This window comes from Mesoplodon densirostris, chromosome 10 (genome assembly GCF_025265405.1).
Source record: "Mesoplodon densirostris isolate mMesDen1 chromosome 10, mMesDen1 primary haplotype, whole genome shotgun sequence".
Taxonomy (NCBI): Eukaryota; Metazoa; Chordata; class Mammalia; order Artiodactyla; family Ziphiidae; genus Mesoplodon; species Mesoplodon densirostris.
Window position 1 is genome coordinate 40,775,608 of NC_082670.1, and position 22,594 is coordinate 40,798,201.

At 46.3% G+C, this 22,594-nt stretch overlaps 2 protein-coding genes, 1 non-coding gene and 1 pseudogene across 7 annotated transcripts in view; all 4 read right to left on the reverse strand.

Moving 5' to 3' along the window:
* Positions 1-6,195: 6,195 nt before the first annotated feature.
* On the reverse strand, positions 6,196-6,321 carry LOC132498079 (U6atac minor spliceosomal RNA). The gene has a single exon (XR_009533695.1). It is a non-coding gene; the product is annotated as a U6atac minor spliceosomal RNA (small nuclear RNA).
* Positions 6,322-13,042: 6,721 nt separating this feature from the next.
* ZBTB9 (zinc finger and BTB domain containing 9) lies at positions 13,043-16,025 on the reverse strand. The gene is made up of 2 exons (XM_060110049.1): positions 15,774-16,025; positions 13,043-15,535 (listed from the first exon to the last, which is right to left on the reverse strand). Exon 2 carries the CDS (start codon positions 15,527-15,529, stop codon positions 14,120-14,122), a length of 1,410 nt encoding a protein of 469 aa, XP_059966032.1. The 5' UTR covers positions 15,530-15,535; positions 15,774-16,025; the 3' UTR covers positions 13,043-14,119.
* Positions 16,026-16,885: 860 nt separating this feature from the next.
* LOC132497467 (GTP-binding nuclear protein Ran-like) lies at positions 16,886-17,268 on the reverse strand (annotated as a pseudogene).
* Positions 17,269-19,017: 1,749 nt separating this feature from the next.
* SYNGAP1 (synaptic Ras GTPase activating protein 1) overlaps positions 19,018-22,594 on the reverse strand; it is a 30,392-nt gene continuing 26,815 nt past the window's right edge. For 2 of the 5 annotated variants that reach the window (XM_060109704.1, XM_060109705.1), the window contains exon 19: positions 20,138-22,590. In XM_060109704.1, the coding sequence (XP_059965687.1) occupies positions 22,576-22,590 (15 nt within the window). In that variant the 3' untranslated portion in view covers positions 20,138-22,575. Of the gene's footprint in view, positions 19,768-20,137; positions 22,591-22,594 lie in introns of those variants that run through there. The other 3 variants (XR_009533552.1, XM_060109702.1, XM_060109706.1) reach the window with 3 other exon arrangements.

A 22,594-nucleotide genomic window follows, 5' to 3' on the forward strand; every position in this document is an offset into this window, starting at 1 on the left:
TATGATTCTTCTTTTCAGTAGCAAACATCAGCCTTTGGCCCATTCACTCTTGATCTTTTTTTTTTTTTTTTGATTATATAGGTTGAGTTAATATCCTACCTGGCTTTCTATCTACCTTGCACTGGGAATACCTTGGCCTATTAGCCATTGCCACAGATCTCCGTCTCTTCCCTCTAGCTGCCATTCTTGCTTTGCTGCCTATTATGGTAATTATGTCTGCCTTGCCCCTGACAAGTAAGTCAGGGCCTCTACTCTTTCAAAATCCTATCATCTCCATTGACACTATGGACTTCAGTTCCATATCAGCCTCCTCTATGATGAATCCTAGCTTTCATAGAACAGCTACTACTGATATTCTCAACAATGTCAGTGCTCATCTCTAGAGGATTTCTTATTGTTTTATTGAGGGGAGTGTCCTCTGGCCTCCCAGGGAACACAGTCAACTGATGAGTTCTTTGATTTTAAGGTAAATTTATTCTAGCATGTCTACATTTTTTTTTAAAGACAATTCCTTCTATTCCTTTTTTAAAAAAATATTTATTTATTTATTTGGCTGCATTGGGCCTTAATTGTGGCACACGGAATCTTCATTGCAGCATGCAGGATCTTTAGTTGCGGCATGAGGTACCTTCATTGCGGCATGCAGGATCTTTTAGTTGCAGCATGCAGGCTCTTAGTTGCTGCATGTGGGATCTAGTTCCCTGACCAAGGATCGAACCCAGGCCCCCTGCATTGGAAGTGTGGAGTCTTAACCACTGGACCATCAGGGAAGTCCCTAGCATGTCTACATTTTAACTTTTCCAAGGCAGTTCCAGCACCTCCACCTCTCTCACTATGGGGTATTGTTTTCCCAAGCTTTAAGGAGCTTTCTCAGTGATGTACTAGGATCAGTTCCAGGTGTCTTTGCCAGGATATTAAATCCTATATCACAAAAGAGTGTCCTTATATTACTATGTCTTCCTTATCTGGTCTTATATTCCAGTCCCCTTGTTCCAGCACCCTCAAGATCCCCATCCCCTGGTACATTCTCCCAGTTACTACTGGTACATATTAACCGGATTCTGCAACTCTTTTGGTGAATAATTTATTTTCTCCCAAAGTAGAGTCAGTATTTCCCCAGTTGGGCCATAATAAAAGATCCAAATTATTAGCCTAGAAGTCACGGAGGAATTCGGGGGCAAATCTTGAAGAGGGCAGGTATCACTTACAAAGCATCTGCCGCAGATGTAGGAAGTGCAGGCTAAAAAAGAGTTGCAGGGCCTCCCTGGTGGCGCAAGTGGTTGAGAGTCCGCCTGCCGATGCAGGGGATACGGGTTCGTGCCCCGGTCTGGGAGGATCCCATATGCCGCGGAGCGGCTGGGCCCGTGAGCCATGGCCGCTGAGCCTGCGCGTCCGGAGCCTGCGCGTCCGGAGCCTGTGCTCCGCAACGGGGGAGGCCACAACAGTGAGAGGCCCGCATACCGCAAAAAAAAAAAAAAAAAAAAGAGTTGCAAATGGCCTGGTTAAGCACTGAAGGAGTTTTCCCAACCCAGAGCCAATCTGGAAACACCTAGAGAGTAATTTTCCTTTCCTTTTGTTTCTGTTTTTCCCCCCATAATATTCAAGATATCCAGTTTTCAACAAAAAATTATGAAGCATGCAAAGAAACAAGAAAGTATGGCCCATTCATGGGGGGGAAAAGAATATCAATAAAGAGATATAAATGACAACAAACCAAACAGAAATTCTGGAGTTGAAAAGTACAAAAACTGAAATGAAAAATTCACCAGAAGGTTTCAATAGCTGATTTGAGCAGACAGAGGAAAGATCAGTGAACTTGAAAATAGGCCAACTGAAAGTATCCAGTATGAAGAGCAGGAAAAAAAAAAGGATGAAGAAAAATGAACAGAGCCTAAGAGATCTGTGAGACACCATCAGACATACCAACATATGCATAATATGAGTCCCAAGAAGGAGAGGAGAGAGAGAAAGGGGCAGGAAAAATATTTGAAGAATTAATGGCTAACCCCCACCCCCACACCGATTTGATAAAATACATGAATATATACATCCAAGAAGCTCAATGAACTTCCAGTAGGAAAAACTCAAAGGGATCCACACTGAGACATATAATCTAACTGCTGAAAGCCAAAAATAAAGAGACTCTTGAAAGCAGCGAGAGAGAAGTGAATCATAATGTGCAAGAGATTACCAATAAGTATTAACAACCTATTTTTAATCAGAAACCATGGAGGCCAAAAGGCAGTGGGATGACATAACTAAAGTGCTGGGGTGGAAAAAAAAAAGGGGGTTCCCTGGTGGTCCAGTGGTTAGGATTCAGTGTTTCAGTGCTGTGGGGCCTGGGTTCAATCCCTGGTGGGGGAGTGGTGTGGCCAAGTAAATAAATAAATAAAGTGCTGGGGTGGGGGTGGAGGAAACCTGTCAACCAAGAATTCTATATCCAGCAAAACTATCCTTCAAGAATATAGAAGAAATTAAGACGTTCCCAGATAAACAAAAGCTGACGGAGTTAACTGCTAGGAGACCTGCTCTGTAAGAAGTGCTAAGGGAGCCCTTCAGGCTCAAATGAAAGGACATTAGACAATCTACATGCACAATGATGATTGTGGAGCCTTACCCCACATAATACACAAAAATTAACTCAAAATGGATCAAAGGCCTAAAAGTGAAAGCTAAAACCATAAAACCCTTAGAAGCATGTATATTGGGAGTGATAAAGTATATTAAGAGGTGAAAGCATAAAAGGATATATGGCCATTTATACCTTTCCATTTACTATGAATATCCTATTTCCTGTGTGTGAGAAAATAAAGACAAATTATTTAAAATGTTGATTTGGAAAACTTTACCATGTTCCTTCCAAGAAACACATTCAGTTGGAAGGAATAATGCTGGAAGGAACTAAGTTGGAGGAAGAAGAGTGTTATGGACTGAATTGTGCCCTCCTCCATTCATATGTTGAAACTCTAATGCTCAATGTGACTGTATTTGGAGATAAAGCCTTTAAAGAAGTAATCAAGGGTAAATGAGGTCCTAAGGGTGGAGCCCCAATTCAGTATGAGGGGTGTCTTTGCAAGAATAGAGATACCAGGAGTGTGCATGTGCACAGAGAAAGGTCATGTGAGGACCCAGTAAGAAGGCAGCAGTCTGCAAGCTAAGGAGAGAGGCCTCAGGAGAAACCAAACCTGCTGGCATCTTTTTTTTTTTTAATAAATGTATTTATTTTGTTTATTTATTATTTTTGGCTGCATTGGGTCTTCGTTGCTGTGTGGGCTTTCTCTAGTTGCGGCGAGAGGGGGCTACTCTTTGTTGTGGTGCGCGGGCTTCTCACTGTGGTGGCTTCTCTTGTTGCGGAGCACGGGCTCTAGGCACGCAGGCTTCAGTAGTTGAGGCACGGGGACTCAGTAGTTGTGGCTCACGGGCTCTAGAGCGCAAGCTCAGTAGTTGTGGTGCATGGGCTTAGTTGCTCTGCAGCATGTGGGATCTTCCTGGACCAGGGCTCGAACCCGTGTCCCCTGCGTTGGCAGGCGGATTCTGAACCACTGTGCCACCAGGGAAGCCCCCTGCTGGCATCTTAATCTTGAACTTAGTCTCCAGAACTGTGAGAAAATAAATATCTCTTGTTTAAGCCAACAGCCTGTGGTATTTTGTCATGGCAGCCCTAGAAGACTAATACAAAGAGCCACTAATACGTGACAATAAGTCTTTAAAGGAAAGTTTAGATCATGTAGACAAGAATGGTTGCTGTTGATTACAAGAGATCATGATCATGACAAGTGCAGAAAAATCACATTCAAAAATGCAATCTCCAGCACAGTCTAGGGTTATCAGAAGCTGCATAACACAAGCAAAGGGAATGTAACACCTGTACATTTTGAGTTTCTGGTCATGCTTTGTCAATACTTTCAGAAGCTGATTCACAGTCATCCACTTCTGACGACTCCATTGCCAAGGAAAGCAGACTATCCACCAGCTTCTTGGATCTGACATGGATGAACCTCAGACATTTACTGTTTCACTCATTTCTTCTGAAGCTCGTTCTTTGTCACCTTCCTCCACCCCTAGACACCAACAGTGACTACAGTCTCCATATCCCCCTTCTAATCTCCAAACCTCACTCAGGAAGCACTGCAATCTTCAGTAATCATGTTTAAAAACTTGCCTTGTTTATTTTATTATTGCTAAGTGTTATTTGCCTTCATTATGTGTCTTTAACATATTATTTCACTGTTCATTTACATTACAGTACACGTTTGTTACAGTTAAAAGGAAAACACGATTTGTACCCTATAGGGTTACTGCACAAATAAAGTCATTAGTGAGTTAATTAAGTGTTAAACAATTAGATAGTTGGTGTTTTAAAGGCTTTATCTTAAGCAGAAAAACCTCGTTGATTGTTTTATATATATGTGTGTATATATATATTTTAGAGTGTTTCGAGTACTGAAAGAAATTGCTTGGGGGTTTTAGATGTGCTGGGAATATATTACTTTTTTCTACTTAAAATAATGATGCACAGACTCCTACTACCTAAAAATTCACTATCCAACATGTTTTTAAGAATGGATTAAATCCTCTGAGGGACGCCTGAACTAGAATATGAGGTACTAGAAAGAATAAAGTCGTATCATTATTATATTGTTGTGAATATTACATTTCATTAGAGGACACATATGGTCAACCACTAGTGATGCTAAAATTGATGACTCAATTTACAGTTAATGCTTTCCCTCTTCAGATTGGAAAGTAATCGGTGTGGTGTTACTTTGGCTCTATATGAATGTTTACAACAATCAATCATCTATTGATTTTTTTAAAAATTTTATTTATTTTTGGCTGTGTTGGGTCTTTGTTGCTGCACGTGGGCCTTCTCTAGTTGTGGCGAGCAGGGGCTAGCCTTTATTGTGATGTGTGGGCTTCTCCTTGCTGTGGCTTCTCTTGTTGTGGAGCACTGGCTCTAGGCCACCAGCTTCAGTAGTTGCGGCTCGCGGGCTTAGTTGCTCCATGGCATGTGGGATCTTCCCGGACCAGGGATCGAACCCGTGTTCCCTGCATTGGCAGGCGGATTCTTATCCACTGCACCACCAAGGAAGTCCCTCAACCACTGGTTTTAACACCAGTTGATAATCCTTGCCTGAATCAATAATTTCATTGGAGTTTGTGAAACTATGTTTTTCTAATTATTTTGTTTCTTTCACATTGTTTACAAGAATTCTGTGAAGGCTTCTTCATTAACTAGGACTATTTGGTTATCCTAAAATAAATTTTTACTGGAAGATCAAAATAACGCTTAATATTTTCCCTTTAATTACCAATTTTCAAAGTAAATGTTTTAAAAGTTACCCCAAATGGTAACTTTTGGTAACAAAAGTAACCATTGAGACTTCTTGATTTACTCTCATTTTGAGTATCATCATGAATTTCACAGAATCAGTGTTAAACTCAATCATTATTCTTTTAGTTGCTAAGATTGTGACAACTTTGTTCAGTTGGGACACTTTCATATGGGCTCCTGTGTCCTTTTTTTTTCTTTTTTTTTTCTTTGCAAATTTCTCTTTATTTTACCTAGGCTTTCAAAAGTCTTTTTTTTTTTTTTTTTACATCTTTATTGGAGCGTAATTGCTCTACAATGGTGTGTTAGTTTCTGCTTTATAACAAAGTGAATCAGTTATACATATACATATGTTCCCATATCTCTTCCCTCTTGAGTCTCCCTCCCTCCCACCCTCCCTATCCCACCCCTCTAGGTGGTCACAAAGCACCGAGCTGATCTCCCTGCGCTATGCGGCTGCTTCCCACTAGCTAGCTATTTTACATTTGGTAGTGTATACATGTCCATGCCTCTCTCTCGCTTTGTCACAGCTTACCCTTCCCCCTCCCCATATCCTCAAGTCCATTCTCTAGTAGGTCTGTGTCTTTATTTCTGTCTTACCCCTAGGTTCTTCATGACATTTTTTTCCTTAAATTCCATATATATGTGTTAGCATACGGTATTTGTCTTTCTCTTTCTGACTTACTTCACTCTGTATGACAAACTCTAGGTCTATCCACCTCATTACAAATAGCTCAATTTCGTTTCTTTTTATGGCTGAGTAATATTCCATTGTATATATGTGCCACATCTTCTTTATCCATTCATCCGATGATGGACACTTAGGTTGTTTCCATCTCTGGGCTATTGTAAATAGAGCTGCAAAAAAACAGTGGTTAGCCGCCATGAAGTAAGTGGCAATGCCTTAACCGTATGCGTGTTGTTAGGCCTGAAGGCCTCTTCCATCCTTGTCAAGGGGAGTGCTAACCTTCTCTCCTTTCATACAACACTCCTGTGTCCTTTTGACATGACATTATCTTCTAAAGCTTTCTTGCTTCTTAACACGAAAAGGTATCCCAGGTGCTCTTTGAAGAATGTCTGCTTCTAGACATGGAATCAGCAATTTCTCCAAGAAGCCATGCTTAGTTAGTGGAATTACATAATTCCATTACATACATAAAGGAGCCTTAAAGCACACATAGTCTTGTTTCTGTCCTAGCTCAACTTCTTTTCCCATTTTTATTGGTTTCTTGTTTATCCCAGTAGTGTTTCTTTTTGCAAATATACTTTTCTTATTTCCTCCCTACTCTTACTGTCTCTCATACAAAACAAAGCATGTTATATATATCGTTCTGCACTTTGCTTTTTTCACTCAACAATATATGCTGGAGGACTTCCGTGGTGGCGCAGCAGTTAAGAATCCACCTGCCAATGCAGGGGACACAGGTTTGATCCCTGGTCCAGGAAGATCCCACATGCCGCGGAGCAACTAAGCCCGTGCGTCACAACTACTAAGCCTGATCTAGAGGCCGCGAGCCACAACTACTGAAGCTCGTGCACTTAGAGCCCGTGCTCTGCAATAAGAGAAGCCACTGCAATGAGAAGCCCGCACACCGCAACGAAGAGTAGCCTCCGCTCGCCGCAAATAGAGAAAGCCCGCATGCAGCAATGAAGACGCAAGGCAGCCAAAAATAAATAAAATAAATAAATTTTAAAAATATATATGCTGGAGATCTTTCTAAATCAATACAGAAAGAAATTGCTTATTTTGTTTTCAAGATTCAAGTAGAAAGTTTTATTAACTTGGACCAGAACACAAACCAGAGTGTTTAATGTAAAATTTCTGATTAGATGTTCCTACTGTATATAACTATTTCCAAATTTATTTCTCAATCTTCTAAAGAAGTGACTATATACAAATACTCAAATTATAATTAATACAATTCTCTAGAGCTCATATATGTATTTGGCATTTTTATTCAGTCCACAACTATGCATAAATATATCTATCCATAAATAACCAATGCCATGAAAACACAAGGGCTCCCCCTCTTTTTAAACTTAACTCACAATACCATTATCACAACTAAAATTTTTAACAATAACTCCTGATATCATCAGATGTCCAGTCAGTTGTCTCATAAAGGTCATAAAATTTTAAAAAAATCTTAAAAAAAATTTTATCCAAGTAAGGTCCACGCATTATGATTGGTTAATGTCCTTTAAAATCTTTTAAACTACAGATTACCTTCCATTGCTTTTTTCCCCTTGCAGTTTTTTTTTTTTTTGAAGAAAACTGGTTATTTATTCCCCAGAATTTCTTAGTCTCAGTTTTGCTGATTGCATCACTGTGGTATGGTTTAACATGTTTCCCTGCCTTCTACATCTTCTGTGAATTGGTAGTTATATCTTGAGGCTTGATCACATTCAAGTTCAGTATTTTTGGCCAGACTAATTAATAGGTGGTGGTGGTGTTTTCCATAAGAAGCACATAAAGTCTGTTTGTTTCTTTTTTGTGCTATTAGCAGCCACTGATGCTCAACGCCTAGATCCATTAGCTCATTAGTGGTTCATTTATTTTTTTATTGTGGTTAAATATACATAACAAAATTTACAATTTAAAGCATGTTTTAAACCATTTTTAAGTGTACAGTTCAGTGGCACTAAGTAATTCATGTTGTTGTGCAACCATCACCACCATCCATCTGCAGAACTTTTTTCATCTTTCCACACCGGAACTCTGTACCTATTAAACAATAACTCCCCATTTCCTGCTCTCCCCAGCCCCTAGGCAACCACCATTATACTTTCTGTCTCTATGAACTTGACTGCTCTAAGTCCCTCATATAAGCGGAATCATACAGTATTTTTCCTTTTGTACCTGGATTATTTCACTTAGCATGTCTTCAAGGTTCACCTATGTTGGAGCATGTGTCAGAATTTCCTTCCTTTTTAAGGTTGAGTAACACTCCATTGTATATAAATACCACATTTTGTTCATCCATACATTGGCCAGTGGACATGCTACAGACGTGGTACCGTTTCTTACAAGCCAAAAAATTACAAGGCAAAACAGAGCTTATATGGAAACATACATTGCAGCAAAATCATTAAAGTTGTTTTAATTGCATGTAGAGTCAAGAACAAGAAGCAAGCTCTCCATTTCCACACAAATTTGCAACAGATACATATTCTGAGCTCAAACTACAGTTCCAGCAATGTTTTTCAGACCTCAGTGCAAGTGCAAAGGAAATTTCTATATTTCATTTAACTGTGCAATTGTGGCACTTCCACCTAACCTTCAATTGGATGTGCTTGATCTACAATGTAATGATGTGATAAGAGGAGAGTATGAAGAGAATATAAATTACAGAATTCTATAAATGCCTTTCAAGTGATGAATGTGCTCAGTTAAAATCATATGCTCTTGGGATTGATACCAGTATTTGGCAGTACTATCTGTGTGAAGACATTTTCAAAGATGAAATACATAAAATTTTATTATAGATCAGCACTAACAGATGAACATTTGCAATTGATTTTAATGATAGGAAACACTAAGTATGAACCCCAATTAAGCAACAGACCTGTACTACAAAAATTTGTGCTCAATTATTTTAATTTGAATTTTGTCAGTAAATTCAAAGTAATCATGGAAATTTGTTTTCCTTAATTTCTATGTACCTACATAATATCCTTGATTTTGCTTCTTAGCATGCAAAGCCTAATATTTACTATCTTATCCTTTATAGAATAAGTTTGCCAACCCCTGGTCTAGAAGAACCCTGGTCAATACATGCGTCTGCCCTTGATCCACTCCCAAGTTCTATTCCTGTCTCCCACTCATTAACCGGCCTCCAATTCAACTGCTCAAGCCAAAACTCTAGAAGTCATCCCTGATTTTTTACTTTCCCACAATCTCTATATTAATCTGTTAAAACGTTCTGTCAGTCCTACCTCAAAATATAATAATTTTTTTTTTTTTTGTGGTAAGCGGGGCTCTCACTGTTGTGGCCTCTCCCGTTGCAGAGTACAGGCTCCGGACGCGCAGGCTCAGCGGCCATGGCCCACGGGCCCAGCCGCCCCGCGGCATGTGGGATCCTCCCGGACCGGGGCACGAACCCGTGTCCCCTGCATCGGGCAGGTGGACTCCCAACCACTGCGCCACCAGGGAAGCCCCTATAATAACAGTTTTAATCCGTCTCCTTCTCTCCATATCTGCTGCATTTACTCACCTCTTGTCTGCACTAATGAAATAGTCTTAATTTGTATCCCTGCTCCCATTCTTGGCACACCCCCTTTTTTTTTCTTTCAAGAATCTTGCCCTTTAATGATCCAATATTCGATCTATAGCTATAGGAATCTCTTTAAAATGTGAAAAGATCATTACTCCCCTACTTTAAACTCTTTATCTTCTTCTCATTGCAGTTAGAATAAAATCCACATTCCTCATCACGATGTGCAAGGCTCTATATAGCCCAGCCCACCTCTTCAATCAACTGAATGTTTATGTCCCTCAAAATTATGTTAAAATCCTAATCCCCAATGTGATGTTACTAGGAGGTGGGGCTTTGGGGTGATTAGGTCAGGAAGGTGAAGACCTCATGAATGGGATTAGTGCCCTTATAAAAGAGACTCCAGAGAGCTCACTTTCTCTTTGCACTATGTGAAGATACAGCAAGATGACTGTCTATGAGACAGGCAGCAGGTCTTCATGACACTGAATCTTCTGGTGCTTCATCTTGGACTTCTCAGCCTCCAGAACTGTGAGAAATAAACTTCCATTGTTTATAAGCCACCCGGTTTGTGGTATTCTGTTACAGATGCCAGAGTAGACTAAGACAACATCTCATTCCTCTCCAAGTCCACTGGTCTCATCAAATATACCTCCCTTTCTCTTCCTTGGCCTTTACATCTGCTGAACACTTTACTAGAACCACTTTCCTTGCCCTGTTTTGCATGTCTGGGTCTTTCTTTTCCTTTGGATACTAGATAAATGTGTACAGTACGCCCTCCTTTTCTGTTACTCTCCCCCTTATTGCTTGTTTTATTTCCTTTCCCTTTTGATATATCTATGAAATACCTACATAACTGGTTTAAACATCTGTCTCTTAAAGTGACAATCCAGGGCCCAATCCCCTGTGATACCTTCTGCTTTTTTCATCAGTGCCTGGTACACAGCAGACACTTATTGCTGAAGGAAGGCAGGAAAGAGGGAAGAAATCTAAGTGGGTCTGGGGGTCAGGAAAACTGGAGATAAAAAACTAAGGGTCATCAGTATTTAAATGCTTTAACTCAGGGGACTTCTCTGGTGGTGCGGTGGTTAAGAATCCGCCTGCCAATGCAGGGGACACGGGTTCAAGCCCTGGTCCGGGAAGATCCCACATGCCGCGAAGCAACTAAGCCTGTGCACCACAACTACTGAGCCTGTGCTCTAGAGCTCAGGAGCACCAACGACTGAGCCTGCATGCCACAACGACTGCAGCCCGCGTGCCTGGAGCCTGTGCTCCGCAACAAAGAGAAGCCACCACAATGAGAAGCCTGCGCACCGCAACGAAGAGTAGCTCCCACTCACCACAACTAGAGAAAGCCTGTGCACAGCAACGAAGACCCAACACGGCCGTAAGTAAGTAAGTAAATAAATAAATGCATGCTTTAACTCAGAAGAGTGGATAAAAATCACCCAGGAGTGTATCAAGTTAGAAGATGGGGGAAAGGGCCCTGAAAAACTCTAGCATTTATGAGAAAGGTAATAATTAAAACAATAACATCTAATCCTTACTGAGTTCTGTATGCTTCATTTCCCTTTTTGTTGAAAATATTTTCCCTTTATATATGTGACCCTTCCCTGAGAGAACCGATCCCTGTAAAGGTGTGGGGAACTACTGTTCTCATAATAACAGTTGACATTTATTGAGTTTACTGAGTACAAGGCACTGTTCTAAGCATTTTACATGTATTAATTCTCACAACCCTATGAACATAATAAATGCTAATGAGAAACTACAGAGACAGAGAGTGAAGATATAGGACAGAAATGATAATTAAAAGAGCAAAGGCTCTGGGAAGGGGGCTAGCCTTGGACAATAGGGACATCTCTTCCACTATAAGGAGGAAAGGACAGAAGCAGAGAGGTGCATGTTTGTTTAAACCAAAATCTTTCATCATGGAACTCAATTTCCCTATAATCCTAATAACTTGGAAAGAAAACCCAGACTTCTACCATGGTGTCTTAATTGGCTTTACAGAAGTAGTAAAGTGCTATGGGGATTAAGGAGAGGGAGGAAGCAATTCTGCCCTAAGTTTGGACACCTATTAAGTGCCAGGTATACCTGAGGCTTTACGGATCCCAAGATGGGCAACATATGGAGATTGTATGGGTGGGCCTCTGTTCTTGTGGGCTGGCCAGCACCCATTCCCCACTCTTCTGTCCCAGAACTTCAATTTCCCTTGAGGATTCCAGGGTTTGTCACCTCAATGGAACATATGATCAAGGTGCTCTGGTCAGAGGATGGCCCTGAGGCCCAGAGTTCTCTCCTGGGAAATTTTATCTTCAGATGAGTGACAGAAGAAATGATTGACTGGGTCATCATCCCAAAACATATGACCGGAAAAATTCCCCAGTTCCTGTTCCCTGAACTCCTGGAGCTGACCCAGGTCTTGTCCTTCCAAAGGCTGGTCTTTTAGCCCTTCCTTCCATTCCAGGAGCCACCCCACATCCTTCAGATTCCTGTGTTGATAAGGTTAGTCAGAGCCAGTTTCCACTGCTTGAAACCCAAGGATCCTGGCCAACAGATATAGTCAGCTACAGAACATGTGCCAAAAGAATGACAGGTGGGTGGGATGGTAGTAGATCTAAGGTTGGCAGCCTCCATCCCTGACCCCTTATCCAATGTGGTCAGTCCTTACAGTGGGGATGGTATCATGGCAAGGCTCTTTAGAAAGGCTGACAGATCCCAGCTACAACTCACCTTCTCGGCCATAAAGTCATATTTTTTAGCCCCTTTAGGTTCCATACCTATTAACTTTTGAGGAGTGTGCTTTGGCAAAGGCTGTCACTCCTGGCTCTATAGTTGTGACTTCAACTCATGTTCACCATTTCCACATCAATTCAGCCACCCACACCCACTGCCACACTCTGGCAATGGAGTTCTTTGTGAAACCTCTGGTGACCCATCATAGGTCTTTACTCAGCTTCCTTTGTGCCACTACAGTAGCTTGTACTGTCTCCCATCATGGACTTACCATACCACATTGTCATTATGTCTAGCTTCGGTAGTAGCTGTGAACTCTCTGAGGGTAGAGTATAAGTCAGGGTCTAGTACAGTGCTTTGCAATAAATGTAGAACAAACCAAACAATAAACATAATACATGAAGTCAGGGAATATTATAGGTAAAGATGTGAACAACCCCTTAAAAAAAAGAAGACAGAGAACCAGTTAGGAGGTACATACCACACCACCAAAAAAATTTTTTTAAATAAAAAATAAAAAAATAAACAAAACAGTTCGGACTCTGAAAAATAAGGCAACTTACCAGAAGTTATTCAGGGTCAGGTCAGGGCTGAGAATCTGGCCCACTGACATCCAGGACAGTGTCCTCTGCAGCAGTGTGAGACTATCCGATTCTTCCCCCATCAACATAACCCAGCCGCATAAGGAATATGTCCAAGTCTTTGCAACTGTTCTCACATCGTCTCTCCCATATAAATGACTCAATTCAGTCCACTGTCAGCTTAGCTTTCACGGCAAAGTTTATTTGAAGAAATTAAGAAACTTACGACAATCTCCCCATTCCAACATCTATCCTTCTATGTGTCGACCTAGGGGCTGTCAAGTGTGGGTAGGGATGGAAAGGGAGGGGGCGTGGTCCCACTGTGCAGTTATTTCTCTAGTTTTCAGCATGTGCCGTCTCAGCCCTGAGTCCCTCTGACCACAGCCACTTATTCAGAGCGGTGGCGCTACCCTGAGAGTTATTTCAGGTCAGTGGCCATCTCTTGAGTTCACTGGTCACATTCCAGTCAGTGTGATCAATATGGATGATCAGTGGTGGTCAAAGGTAGACAAGAGGGACTTCCCGGGCAGTCCAGTGGTTAAGACTCTGTGCTTCCACTGCAGGGGGCGTAGGTTAGACCCCTGGTCCGGGAACTAAGATCCTCTATTAAAGAGGGGTCTAAGTGACACATGGAATGCTCCATCTGTTAAAGTGCTCAACTACAACATACAACAAAAAAGGTGTTGCAAAATTACCTACTAGTGAGAAAGCAATTTATAATCTGAAGGGTTTCTGGAAAATTTTAACAAAAGCATATAAGAAGACCTCTACTCACATAATTTCAGCAATGATGAGGGAGAGTAAAGCTTAGAGCTTAGTCTCCGGATTACTAGAACTCTGAATCAAACATACCTCTAGATGGAGACCAGCTCCCTTAACTACTCACAGAGACTGAATGAAATATTTATCATAATTTTTCTTGCTAACTCCTCTCTCATCAAATAAGCTTCTAATCTGAATTCCAGTTTCCTGTATGAAAAGAATATCTATTATGGGCAACTGATCGATTTACGTATGGCCTGTAAACCACTTTCCTGTAGGGTAGTTAGCCAAAACCTGGAGTGAGATGAGAAATCAGAGTTTCCAAATCGGTCAGGTTGAAGCCCACACCCAAAAACAAGAGGTCCATAATATCGCTATCCTCTTGGCATAATTAACAAGATACAGGATTGGGGTGCCATGGTAGTGAGGGGTAAGTATCCAACAGCAGCAGTGGCTCCCTTGTCCTGGAAATTCGTGTATGGCCTCAGTAGTCACTTGTAAGTCCAATGAGCAGTGGCCCAGCCCTGGCCCTTGCACAGGTCCCGGTGGCGAAGGAAACAGGCATGGACTCGGAACCGGCGGCCACAGTGAGGACAGGCATGCAGGGCTCCAGCGTGGGTCTTCATATGCTCTGTTAGATGGTGCTTCAGCTTGAAGCGCTTGTTGCAGATGCCACAGCCAAAGGGCCGAAGGCTGAAGGTCAGCATGATGTGCCGGTCACGCTTTGGCTTCACTGCAAACCGCTTCCCACACAAACAACCAAAGCGTTTTCCATCTGCAGGGGGTGCCCCGCCTAGCTTCACAGGTCCATGCACAGCTTGCCCTGCTCCCCCAGGTCCCCCACCCCCTGACAGGATTTCATTCCCATGAAGATCCACTGGTTTCCAGGATGGACCACCTCCTCCAGATGTTGGCCCTGCTCCTGAGGGCAGCAAGAACCCTAGCTCTCCATTCTCTTCAGTGTCCCCTCCTGGAAACACTTTGGTCTCCTCCTTTGTTCCTCCAGACTGAGTTCCGCCTCCTGATATCTCCTCCTTGGGCTCAAAGGGTTCCTGCTTAATGTAGAAGATTTTGGGAGGCAGTACAGTATGAGGGGCTGGAGGCTCAGGTGGAGCACTCTCGCCCTCTGGAAGCCTGCAAGGAGTAGTGGATGTGGGCAGGGCGTGGGATGCAGGAGGGCGGGGAAAAACCCCTGACCCTCTCTGAGGCTGAGGAGTTTGAGAGGGTGCTGTTGACCCCTGGTCCTCCTCCTCCTCTTCTTCCTCCTCCTCCTCCTCCTCTTCTTCAACTTGAAGCTGTAACATATCTCCCAGTTCACTCCCCTCCCCTCCAACGGGGCTCTGGGTAGAAGCGGAAGACTGAGCCACAGTCTGGAAAGGGGAAGAGCGGATACACCAGCCTCCTGGAGAGGATGTGGTGGAAAGAAGTGTGTGGAAAGGGGTCGCTCCCCGAGTTGAAATCCCACCACCTGAGTTTTCTAGTTCTCTAAGGATCTCTGAGCACTGATCTACCACTTGCCACATCTGGAGACCACTGGCCACAAGGAGGTGGGCAGGGAGAGCATCCAGTGGCAGACGGAGGTGCCCGGAATAAATGAGCTGGAGCAGCCCCTCGAAGGCGTCGGCTTCGATGACGCTGGGCAGGGTGAGACGTGGTGCATCCCCCAGAAGAAGTTTGTCGTGGAAGTAAGGAGAGGCGGCAGCCAACACCGCTTTGTGGGCCCTAAGTTCGCGGCCCTGCACCAGGAGGGACACATCACAGAACTTTCCCTCCAGCCTGTGGCGGTTCAGGGCCTCCAGGAGTAACGAGCTATGCTGAGGGAACTCGATCTGGATCGTCCGTGGGGCTGGGTTGCAGGCCGGGGAGGGGGCTACGGGAGGCAAAGGCGTCGAGGTATCCATGGCCTCCTGGGGAAGAGAGAAACCCCAGAGGGGTCGAGTACAGGAGGTGAGGGGTGAGGTAGAGCCCGCGCGGGAAGAGGGCTGTGAAGGAAAGGGACGGGGTCAGAGAAGCTCTGGATAAGGGGAACCGTGTCTCCTCAAACGCCCGCCTCCCCTGCCCCCCAACGTGTGGAAACTTTTCAGTCGGCGGCAGTTCGGGCAGATCAGTCCCACGCACTCCCCCGCCGAGAAAACGAAAACATACCACAACGAAACACCAACCAAGGCTTGTACTTCCAGGGCCTGTGGAGACGAGGAGGCCCTTCAGCCGCGAGCCGGACCTCGCCGGCCGGGTCGGCTTCTCCCCGCCGCTCCGCTCCCACTCACGTGCCCGCAGAGTCCGGCTCCAGGGGAGGCGCGGCCACCCGGAGACCGCCAGCGCCTGCCGCCCGGCTCTTCCCGCCGCCACGCCCCCGAGAGTACACACGCGGCCCGGCGTCCAAGGCGCCTCTGCAGCAACCGTACCGCCCCGGCCGGAAGCCGCCGCCTCCCCGCCGGACGCGAACGCCGGGGCGCTGGGCGGTGCCAGGGAGGCAGCCAATCGGGGGACGCCGGCCTACAAGCCTCATGTTGATTGGTTGCGCGGGTGAGAAGGCGGTGCTGGCGAGAAGCCGCTGGCCCCAGCCGGGTCGCAGAAAGGGTGGGCGTGCGCTCCGGTGATTAAACTTAGCCCCCGCCTCTGGTAGGTGCTGAGAGGGCGAGATTAAGCGGGCACTTACTGTATGGGCTACGTATTGACCGCATCACCTTGTATCCCTCGGGCTCGGCCACCAGCGAGGTAGGTGTTTCCATCCCGTTTCCTCGGGGGAAACCGAGGCTGGCAAGTGGTGGCCCTGGGGCTGGACCGCACATCGCTGAGGCACCATGTTCTTTCCTCCATTCCGCACGGGAGCATTTAAACTAATTTTTATTTTTCCTCTAACTAGCAATTAAATAAACTTCATTTCTAGGTAATTTTTAAAAGATATTTGAAATACAACTTTATTCTGATTCTAAACGAAAAGGAATGGGAATGACAGTGACAAACAAGATTCCACCACTGAATAATGTGATGTGACTGTAGCAGTCTTATATTTGAAACTCAAGGAGGAAACAACTGTGTTCCAAAACACAAATATGCAGGTCCCCAAAAAAGTTTGTTTTTTTTTCAACTGCCACATTCACTCCGAAGCCCATTCATCTCCTTCAGCATCCCAAAGATTAAGCACATGTTCTACTTAGCTATATAATAAAGTGGCAAACACCCTGCACCACCGACATCACAGGACAGTTGCCTATAAAACTAGACTTCTGACTCTGGGCTCCAGCTTCACTTTCTCACAGGTCATCAAGTTCATCCGGGAGGGCAGTTGTCTGAGCAGCCTCTAGATCGTGCTCGTACTGCGCTGCCAACGCTGGATCCATGACCACCTCTGGTGGGGTAAGAGCAGGCATGGCGACGAACTCCAAGTTAGGGTCTCCGATCAGTTTTCTAGCAAGACAGAGGAAGGGCTTTTCAAAGTTGTAGTTACTTTTGGCAGCAATGTCATAGTACTGAAGATTCTTCTTTCGGCGGAAGACGGTTGACTTTGCCTTAACCTTTCTGTCCTTAATAACCACCTTGTTGCCACACAACACGATGGGGATGTTCTCACACACTCGTACCAGATCTCTGTGCCAGTTACGCACGTTCTTGTAACTCTCGATATTACATCAAACATTATAATGGCACAGAGCTTGGATATAATAGCCATTTCTCAGTCCACCAAGTTTCTCCTGACCAGCTGTATCCCATACATTGAACTTAATAGGTCCTCTGTCGGTATGGAACACAAGGGGATGGACCTCAACACCCAAGGTAGCTACATACTTCTCAAATTCACCAGTCAGATGATGCTTCACAAATATAGTTTTACCAGTTAGGTAATTATTTTTAAGGTACACGTAGATGTACACTTGGAATCTTTTATCAGAGAATGCTTTTCCTTTTTTTTTTTTTTTTAAATGTTTTATTTATTTATTTAATGCTGCTGTTCCTTGACCTCTTTACTCCTTCGGGTTAAGCGGTGCAGTGGTGCAGGGAGAGACAGACGGAGTAAGTTTGGCCAGTGCAAAACCCCTACTCTAAAACAATAAATCTCGCTGGTCGGGACAGCGATATTCTAGGGTGAAGACTATGGCTCCACACAAGGATATACAGTTTCTCCTAGGCTGTCAGCTTCCTCTCAAAAAGCAGCTCGTCACCCTGCTGGTCCTCCTGGAGGTCCCAGCCTAGGAAAGTAAGCACAGCGATAAAAGAACAATCTCCGTTTATTAAACATGATTTTTCTGTTTCACCACACACTCCAGAAAAAAAGGAAATGGGGCTGGGAGTGGAGAAAAAGGGACAGTGGCTGGGAATAGAGTAGGCTGGGAGTGGGGTAGGGTGGGGAGGGAGAACGTGAAAACAAAATAAAACAGGTAGGAAGAACATCTCCCTACCCTTAAGGTGGTGGCCGGGGGAGGGAAGCGTGGGGGGGAGGGGGCCAGGAAGCTCTGTACAGAGGGGTTGCCCCCAGCCCCCACACACACACCCTGGATATGTACAGTACAAACCCCAGATAATTACAACAGCCAAAGAAGAGAAGAAGAAAGGGAGTCCAGGGGTAGGGTCTGAGGTCGGGAAAGCAAGGAAAGGGCACAGGGATAAAATTTCACATATTTACAACTTTTATATAAGTATAAATTTGGCCCCGGCTGGGTGTATGTGTGTAGTGGGATGGGACTGAAGGGGAACTGTCCATACAAAAGAAAGAAGGGTGGAGTCTGGGAAGAGTCTCAATACCAAACGCAAGAAGGGATGAGGGGGCAAGGCTGGGTAGGGGACAGCAGTCAGGGAAGACGGGGTGCCAAGGAGGGGCTTCTCCCCTCCTGTGACCTACCCACACCAAACCCCATCCATCCTACCTCCCCTATCCCGCCAGAGAGCTATGTACAGAGAAACACCGAAAAATTGTGGACCTGGCGGGAGGGAGGAAGGTGGAGGGAGATTGGGGAGGGGGGGGAGGATGAGAGGGAAGCCCAGCCCTGTCCTACCTCCCCCGGGGGACAGAGTCATGGAAGGGGGCCCCCAACACCCCTCCTCCAACACAGGTCCCCCCACCCTGGGGGAGAGAGACATGGCTTTTCCTAGAGTAAGTTCCCCCCTCCCCCTGGGAGTAGAGACCAAGAAAAGAGAGGGGAGGGGCAGCGGGGCTGTGTGTATCAGGATAGGGCAGATCAACTAGTCTGTCCTCCCCAACATACACCTGCTCCTAAACCCTAACCCCTCCCCCAAACCTCAATTCCGCCCCACCCAACACACTGGGGGAGGGGGGGGCACAAGCCCCCTCACCCCGCTCTGGGACCAGCCAAGAGCAGATCAGGTATGGGAAGAAGGGGAGACAACTCCCATTCCCCCCTTGCCGCCCCCTCCCTGCCCCGGTGGCCCCTCCACCCCATCTGAGTTCTGGGTGGGGAGGGAGTAAATTTAAGAGTGGTAGGAGGAGAAGGAGTTTGTGCGTGCTGAGCCCCCCCAGACGCTCCTGAGAAATCAAGGGGTAATAGGGCCCCCTCACCTGGGGTCCCCTCCCCATAACAAGGGGGACAGGGGAGGCCAAAATGGGGCGGTGGAGGGGAGTTAGATTGTCAGCTCTGGTTACTGCTAAAAAATCACCCTGAAGTTGAAAGTTTGGAGGTGCCGCACCCCCACGGTGGGGTGAGGGTCTGTCCCCCAGTGCTCAGGGGAACGATGAGGCAGAGGATGGGGATAGCACCCCGGAGTGAAGGGGTCTGTGTGGGGTAGGTGGTGTCCTGGGGCAAGGGTTCCTGGGGGTCACGGGGGAAGCACCCCAACAGGAAGGAAAAGGGAGCAGCTGAGGGTCCCTGCTCTCCCTCCTGGGAATGGTGCAGTGGGGGTGGGGGACTGGTGCCCCCAGCGAGGCATTCAGGGAGGCAATCCCGCTGTCCCTCGGCGACGTCCAGTCCTGGTGGTTGGTGCCGTTCCAAGGTGGGGTGCACAGGGAGGGAGAAGGAGGTCTGTGATGCAGGGTGGGCTAGTGGTCTGCGGTGTTTCGGAACTCGCCGTTCTCGGTGATCTGCAGCCGGGGTGGGGGAGGTGGGGCTGGGGGGGCCAGGCCGTTCCAAGGTGGGGCCAGCGTCACACGCGGGTTTGCTGGACCCAAGGGGGGAAGCTGCCTCTCCTGCAAGACACCAAAGAGGAGAGCGCGGACTTATTGAGACGCTTCGCGGGGGCCTGGGTGCCAGCCCCCTAGCAGTGGCCTCCCCCAGAGATGGCCCACTCCACAAACCACGTCCCACCCCCTTCCCCCAGGACACCCCCACCCGCATCCTCCTCCTTTGTTTCTCACCTGTAGGAGAAGTTACATCTTCTGGGATCAGGGAGAAGAGAATCTCATCCCTGACTCCTAACAGGGGCCTTCAACCCAGGGAGTCACATCAGGAACCCAGTTCACAAGAAGTAAGTTTCCTATCTCACCCCCAGCCTAACCCTTGCATCTTCCCCTGCCCAGTGCCCCCCATCCCAGGCCACCCCCAATCAGAGGTGGGAACTTTGTGTAGAGGGAACAAGGGGAAGCAGTACAGCAAAACCTCATTAATCCAAACCCCCATGGATTTGGGATTTTTTTCATAATTTGAACAAAAACTGGGCTTGAGTTTTCCTTTATCTGTAAAGAAAGGGTGTGCTAAGCGAAATTAATAGTGGAAACGTGTCTGTGGGAGGGAATATTTAACCTATACCAGAAAACAGACTTTTCAATCCTATCTACTCATTAACACATGCTCCCTGAGGGCCTCGAGTGGGAAAGCCTCGTTCATTGAGTTCCACTTACTGTATATAGTATGAAGACATGCATTTCATTAAATAGACACTGTCATTCAGTTTTGTCACTTATTCAGAGTGGCCAGCTTCTCAAATATAACATTCCAAATTAGGGAGGTTTAACTGTACTGGGCGGAAAGGAAGGGGATTCAGTGAAGTGATGTGGGAAGGAGAAAACACTGTGGGAGGGGCCGCCTCTTGCTCACAATAACGGCAGGAAGGAAAGGACTAGGAGCTTCTGCAGAGACGCAGCATGCCCCAAGCTCTGCATCCCCAGGAAACAGAAGGGCTTCATTCCTTTCCACCCCCACTCTCCTTTCATTCCCTCACCCTGGGCTCCCAGTTAGAGGGTGAGGGGTACCAAACCCTACTCCCACCCCTGGTCCTATTCTACCCCTTCCTACACCTCCTGGACCAACTCCTGGCTCCTCCCCTCAGCTCTGGCTGCTGTTCCTCTGCTGGGAGAGGAGAAGAAAGCCATGTGCTCTACACTTTGGGTTGCTTGCTTAGGCTTTTAAAAATACAGGCACATAATTAATTTTTATGTTAATGGCTGAGTTGCAGAGGGACCAATACCTGAAAGGGGTTTAGAGAAAGTGTCCAAATTATTTCCTGGACCATAGGGCATTGAATACTGGCAACCTAGCTGTGTCTGACAGAATCTCTAAAAGATATAAAAACACTCCAAGCAGAGGCTCCCAGGTCACCTCTTCTCATCTCTCAGAAGGTCACCCAAACCCAAGATTTAAGCAAAGCCACCCTCTTAGCTTGCCTCTCCCACACTTTCCACAGCCAGCGAGAGAGGAAATCCTGTCTGGTAGGGTATCCTGAGTGTGGCAGGAGAGCAGGGGAAGGAAACCTCAGATTCCCTTCCCTCTGCTTGTCTGCTGGCAACGGCACACAGGCATGCCCCCAACACCCCCATGGACCCAAATTTAGAAAGGAGATAAATTAGGGTGCCATTATTCATTTTACAAAAGAATTCACCACAGGAGTCCTTTAAATGGTGAGGTCCCCTGGTGCCTCACCAACTACTTTGACAGAGAGGCCGGGCAGGCAGAGAGTTAAAATTACAGTGTGAGGAGACACTGCCCACTGCAGATCAATCCCGCAGAAAATAAAGCATCTCAGAAGTGATGTCAGTGGCTGACTGGTTCCCATTTACTGGCTTTTCAGGTAGGATTCTGTGTCCAGCAAGGCCACTGGGTGGCGGGAGAGGGGGAGTGAGTGGCATTAGCAGCCCAGGGCTGTGAGCACTGACGAGAGGTTATTTAATCTGCTGGTTCTGGCATCTCTGCCTGGAATCAACATGGCTACAGAGCCCACGATTTTATTTAGGAGGACACCACCCCCCACTTCCAACTCCCAATGCCACACGCACCAGTCCACATGCTAACACCTGTCAAGGTTCCTTTCTCGCTCCTCCTTGCTCCACTCACCCTTACTGTCCCGACATCTGAACAGCATCCCTTCCCGGCACCCCAAAGTCTCCCTTAATTAATTACCCACTCTTAATTCCCACCCAATGGGGCTGAATAGGAACCCCAGATGCCTTCTACCTCACAGGTATAAGGAAGGAGAAAGAGAGAGAAACAGGTGAGGGCTGGGAGGAAGGAGGGCTCTCTACAGAACCAAGGTGTGGGAGAAGGAAGAGGAAACCCCAGCCTACCTGCTGCAGCCAGCACAGCCCCTTTAGCCAGGGGCCCCCAACCCAGCATCACCACCACCCCTTTAACAAACCCTGACCCCAACATCCCAACCCCCAAGGACGCTTTGGTGAAATGGGGGGTGACAGACATACACTGGAGCGGTAGAGGAGGAGGACTGAGAGTCAGGAGGAGGCCGCGGGGAGGTGTGTAGGAAGGGGAGTGTGATCTGGGGGATGTGCGGGCCATCTAGGGTAAGGTGCTTTGTACTGGTCAGGTGTCGCTGAACAGTTCTGGGAGGCGGCAGGAAGTGCTCTTGGGACAACGCCTGGGGAGACAGGTCTGTGCAGGAGGTGTCCGGAGGGTCGGGCCTGTAGAGGTCCTCGGGCGTGGGGGGCAGCAGTGAGCGGGGGAGAGGCTCCGGAGAGTCAGAGGGGAGTGGGCTTCACGACCAACCTGCAGTGGTCCGGAGTCACCTCCCCCTGTGTCCTCCGCCCGTGGTCAAAGCGGAACCAGGAGAATTACCTGATGAGGAGCTGC

Bases quoted from the DNA above. Each gene is read 5' to 3' on its own strand.
- ZBTB9 (XM_060110049.1), bottom strand. From the start codon at position 15,529: ATGGATACCTCGACGCCTTTGCCTCCCGTAGCCCCCTCCCCGGCCTGC.